Source organism: Penaeus monodon, chromosome 38, assembly GCF_015228065.2.
Source record: "Penaeus monodon isolate SGIC_2016 chromosome 38, NSTDA_Pmon_1, whole genome shotgun sequence".
Lineage (NCBI taxonomy): Eukaryota > Metazoa > Arthropoda > Malacostraca > Decapoda > Penaeidae > Penaeus > Penaeus monodon.
Window position 1 is genome coordinate 1,212,602 of NC_051423.1, and position 5,306 is coordinate 1,217,907.

Genomic DNA, 5,306 nt, shown 5'->3' on the forward strand with positions numbered 1-5,306 from the left:
CAGGCTGACAGTCTTCCTTGTGGCGAGAAGCGGCTCAGGGGAAGGAATGTGCTGTGTACTACTTCGGGTCATCAGTCAGCTGTTGTCAAATCTGACGTTTCAAAGTAAAAAAAAAAAGTAAAAAAAAAAAGAAAAGAAAGAGAATAAATAGAAATAAGCTTTGGATGTTACTTTTATGAAAGGAATAGATTTTCTTTTTGTTGCTACATAGTTTATTGTCGTTGAAGACGCTGTTATACGCAAGAAAACAGAACATACTAGCGTTTATTTGCGTGTACCACTCTTAGTATACCACGCTAAGTATACCGAGCTTAGTATGCCAAATTCTGTGATTATACCAAATTTAGGAGGCCTACTTGATGGAAATTTCGAATTTTGGTGGCGTTTCGAAAGGGAAGGTAGTTAAGGTGAGAAATAAACGCATAAACGAAAAATATCAATGAGTTAATGTCCACCGAGCAAATATTCTACACCTTTTTACGTATTTTTTTATTTTCGTGCATGGCAGTTTTTCAAGAATATAGCGATGCCGATGCAATTTTGATTTTTACTCTGATGATGCCTAGGATTAAATTTCCTTGCCACTTACGACTCGTTTTGGGTGATTTATTCATCTCTCATTGCAAGCGCCAGAAAAAAGTAACTCCTTGAGGTTTCTTCTCGCATCAAGTTCATTTCTTCTATAATATGCTCGTAGCTTAGTGAAGTTTCGAATGCGAAGGGCCATTCACCAAGGGGAAAAAAGAACGGAAGACTTATCATCATTGTAATAATTATCACGTCCTCGCCAGGAAGGGCGGGTGGCGTAATATTGGCCGCCTGAGGGGGTCGCCTCGCTCGCTCACTCACTCACTCACTCACTCACTCACTCACTCACTCACTCACCACCACTCACTCACTCACTCTCTCACTCGCCGCCACTCACTCACTCACTCACACTCACTCACTCACTCCTCACTCACTCACTCACTCACTCACTCACTCACTCGCTCTCTCACTCGCGCTCACTCACTCACTCACTCACTCACTCGCTCACTCACTCACTCACTCGCTCACTCACTCACTCACTCACTCACTCACTCGCTCACTCACTCACTCGCTCACTCACTCACTCACTCACTCGCTCGCATACACACGCATACACGCGCGGGCACATTCATTCACTCTCACTCACTCACTTAAAGTCGGTCAGTACTAGTACTAGTACAGTACAAACCCCACGCCTGACCGTCTCATTGTTTTATTTACGCTTTTTTCTTTTCCTTCCAGCGAGTTGGTCAAGCTCAGCGAGGAGTCGCTCATGCGGCAGCCGGAGGAGGTTTTCGACATCATCTGCAAACTGGGCGAGGGGTGAGTGCCGCCGCCCGCGCGCCCTTCGGTGCCGCGGGCGGGAGGGGGGGAGGGAGTGCCATGCGGTCGCTCCCCGTCTCCCGAGTCTGTGGTCTTTACACGTTGCTGTTGTTTTTTCCCCCTCCAGTTCTCTCCCGTTTGGCTTTTCACTTTTTTCCTTTTTCCCTGGCCTTTTCATGACATTCGTTCATTCATGACATTCTTCGGAGGTACATCATTAGCTGCTTGACTCCCTCCCACGAGTCAGTCTTAATACGTGGTCTCTTCCGAAGTTGCTTTTGAGTTTTTTTCACATTTCTCCTCCCTCTTCTCTCTCATGTCACCCGTCCACCCCCAGCAGCATGCTCTGAAGGCACATTATTAGCTGGGTGATGTCCTTCCACAATCAAGCTATCCGTCTGTTGGCCGTAACCACCGACGCATTTTGCTTGGCATGTGATGGTAGTAGTAGCAATAGCAGTAGCAATAGTAATAGCAGTAGCAGTAGCAATAGTAGTAACCATAGTAGTTGCATTAGCAGTAGCAGTAGCAAAAACAGTAGTAGTTGTAGCTTTTACTGTTACTGGAGGAGAGAGGAGAGAGGAGAGAGGAGAGAGGAGAGAGGAGGGAGGAGGGAGGAGGGAGGAGGAGAGGAGGAGGAGGAGGGAGGAGAGAGGAGAGAGGAGAGAGGAGAGAGGAGAGAGGAGAAAATGGAAAATGAGTGGGAGAGGGAGAGGGAGAAGGAGAGGGAGAAGAAGAGGGAGAGGGAGAAGAAGAAGGAGAGGGAGAAGAAGAGGGAGAAGGAGAGGGAGAGGGGAAGGAGAGGGGCACATCGCTGAAGGGATTTCCGGGCGACACAACAGGGGGCCTTCGTGAGAGGGAAGGGAAGCAGGACCTCAAAGCCTGGCTCAAGGAAGCGGTTCTCTCGGCGCTGCTTTCTTTAGATCGCTCTCGAGGGATGCTGCTGCGGGGGGTCGGGGTGAGTCGGGAGGGAGAAGGGAGAAGAGGGAAGCGGGAAGGGAGAAGGGAGAAAGGAGAAGAGGGAAGAGGGATGAGAGGAGGAGCAAGAAGGAAGAGAGAAGGGGAAGAGAGAAGGGGAAGAGAGAAGGGGAAGAGAGAAGGGGAAGAGAGAAGGGGAAGAGAGAAGGGGAAGAGAGAAGGGGAAGAGAGGAGGGAGAGGGTGAAAGGGAAGGGAGAGGCGGGAGAGGGATGGGTGAGGAGAAGGGAGGCGGCGGAAGGGAATTCAAATAATATTCATTTCTACGTTTACGTCTTTCATGCATTTTATAGGCAACATGGCTGGCACCATTTAAGAAAAATGAATTAACGTATCAATTGCCATCAATAGTAATTAAACGAAGGTTGAAGACAGGGAATAAGCTTACAGTTAGGGTACATCCGCACAGGGTCATTTTCGAAAGATGGAATAATGGAATAATAGAATAATGGAATAATGGAATAATGCCGCATTGATATCGATAAATAAGAACCCTCCCTGACCAGGACTCGAACCTAGGCCTCCGGTTTCATACCCGGAGTGACCGAGGTTCGAGTCCTGGTCAGGGAGGGTCATTTTCATAGAGATTCATGTTGTCTTGCTGTAAGGTACGACTTGTGATCGTGAAGGTAAACAGAAAGGTGGGGGAAAGAGTGTATTACATTACGATGCGTATTGTGACAATAGGTAAAAGGGGGAAGAGGGAAGAGGGAAGAGGGAAGAGGGAAGAGGGAAGAGGGAAGAGGGAAGAGGGAAGAGGGAAGAGGGGAAGGTGAAGGGGGAAGGGAGAAGGGGGGAGGGGAAAGAGAGATGAAGGAAGAGGGAAGAGGGAACAGGGGAGGGTGAAGGGGGAAGGGGAAATGGGGAAGAAGGGCAAGGGGAAAGGAGGGTGAGATACGAGGGTGAAGGTAAAGAGGGAGGGATAAGGAGAAGCGGGAGAGGGAGAGGGAGAGGGGGAGAGGGGGAGGGAGAGGGAGAGGGAGAGGGAGAGGGAGAGGGAGAGTGAGAGTGAGAGTGAGAGTGAGAGTGAGAGTGAGAGTGAGAGTGAGGGGAGGGGGAGAGTGAGGAGTGAGAGTGAGGGGAGGGGGAGGGGGAGGGGGAGGGGAGGGGGGAGTGAGAGTGAGAGGTGAGAGTGAGGGGAGTGAGAGTGAGAGTGAGGGGGAGGGGGAGGGGGAGGGGGAGAGTGAGAGTGAGAGTAAGAGTAAGAGTAAGAGTAAGAGTAAGAGTAAGAGTAAGAGTAAGAGTGAGAGAGAGAGAGAGAGAGAGTGAGAGTGAGAGTGAGAGTGAGAGTGAGAGTGAGGGTGAGGGAGAGTGAGGGTGAGGGTGAGAGTGAGGGTGAGAGTGAGGGTGAGAGTGAGGGTGAGAGTGAGGGTGAGAGTGAGGGTGAGAGTGAGGGTGAGAGTGAGGGTGAGAGTGGGGGAGGGTGAGAGTGAGGGTGAGAGTGAGGGTGAGAGTGAGGAGAGTGAGGGTGAGAGTGAGGGTGAGAGTGAGGGTGAGAGTGAGGGTGAGAGTGAGGGGGAGAGTGAGGGGGAGAGTGAGGGGAGAGTGAGGGGGGGGAAGTGAGGGGGAGAGTGAGAGAGAGAGAGAGAGGCGGGTGAGAGAGAGAGAGAGAGGCAAGGAGAGAGAGAGGGAGGCGGGTGAGAAGAGAGGGGGAGAGAGAGAGAGAGCCGGGTGAGATAGAGAGGCGGGTGAGAGAGAGAGGGAGGCGGGTGAGAGAGAGAGAGGGAGGCGGGTGAGAGAGAGAGGGAGGCGGGTGAGAGAGAGAGAGAGAGGCGGCGGGTGAGAGAGAGAGAGGGAGGCGGGTGAGAGAGAGAGGCGAGTGAAGGGAGAAGGGGAAAGGAAGGAGGGTGAGATACGAGGGTGAAGGTAAAGAGGGAGGGAAAAGAAGTGGGAGAGGGAGAGGGAGGGAGAGGGAGAGGGAGTGGGAGAGGGAGAGGGAGGGGAGAGGGAGTGGGAGGGGAGAGGGAGAGGGAGTGGGAGAGGGAGAGGGAGAGGGAGAGGGAGAGGGAGAGGGAGTGGGAGAGGGAGAGGGAGTGGGAGAGGGAGAGGGAGTGGGAGAGGGAGTGGGAGAGGGAAGTGGAGAGGGAGAGGGAGTGGGAGAGGGAGTGGGAGAGGGAGAGGGAGTGGGAGAGGGAGAGGGAGTGGGAGTGGGAGAGGGAGTGGAGAGGGAGAGGGAGTGGGAGAGGGAGAGGGAGTGGGAGTGGGAGTGGGAGTGGGAGTGGGAGAAGGGGAGGGGAGAGGGAGAGGGAGAGGAAGTCGGAGAGGGAGAGAGAGAGAAAAGCCCGATATGGGCCCTCTTGCGAGAGGGCAAGGGCGATGGGCATGAGCAACGGGCGCGAGCAACGGGCGCGAGCAACGGGCGCGAGCAACGGGCGCGAGCAACGGGCGCGAGCAACGGGCGCGAGCAACGGGCGTGAGCAACGGGCGCGAGCAACGGGCGTGAGCGCGAGCGCGGCCGAGGACCGCCGAGGCAAGGTGGAGGAGAGGCGGCGGCGGCGACCTTGGGGATTCTTACCGGCGGCGGCGCAGCCACGTGACGGCCGCCGAGTGCCAGCCTTGGCACTTGTTACAGCCACTCTCGCCCGCCCGCGCCGCCCAGGTCTCCTGCTTGGATCCCCTTTCTGTCGCTCTCCCCCGCTCGCCCTCTTTCACTTCGCCTTGCCCTGCCTTGCCCTGCCTTGCCCTGCCTTGCCCTGCCTTGCCCTGCCTTGCCCTGCCTTGCCCTGCCTTGCCCTGCCTTGCCCTGCCTTGCCCTGCCTTGCCCTGCCTTGCCCTGCCTTGCCCTGCCTTGCCCTGCCCTGCCCTGCCCTGCCCTGCCCTGCCCTGCCCTGCCTTGCCTTGCCCTGCCCTGCCCTACCTTGCCCTGCCTTGCCCTGCCTGCCCTGCCCTGCCCTGCCCTGCCCTGCCTGCCCTGCCCTGCCTGCCCTGCCTGCCTTGCCTGCCTTGCCTCTTCCCCTCCCTCCCTGCATGCCTCTCCCCC

The 5,306-nt window shown here is 55.0% G+C and overlaps 1 protein-coding gene across 6 annotated transcripts in view; it reads left to right on the forward strand.

Annotated features, from left to right (window-relative positions):
* Positions 1–1,350, forward strand: part of LOC119597151 (serine/threonine-protein kinase 3-like) — a gene marked incomplete at its 3' end in the record, with an annotated part of 43,457 nt that extends 42,107 nt beyond the window's left edge. For all 6 annotated transcript variants that reach the window (XM_037946674.1, XM_037946669.1, XM_037946672.1 and 3 more), the window contains 1 exon segment: positions 1,270–1,350. In XM_037946674.1, the coding sequence (XP_037802602.1) occupies positions 1,270–1,350 (81 nt within the window).
* Between the last annotated feature and the right edge of the window lie 3,956 nt (positions 1,351–5,306).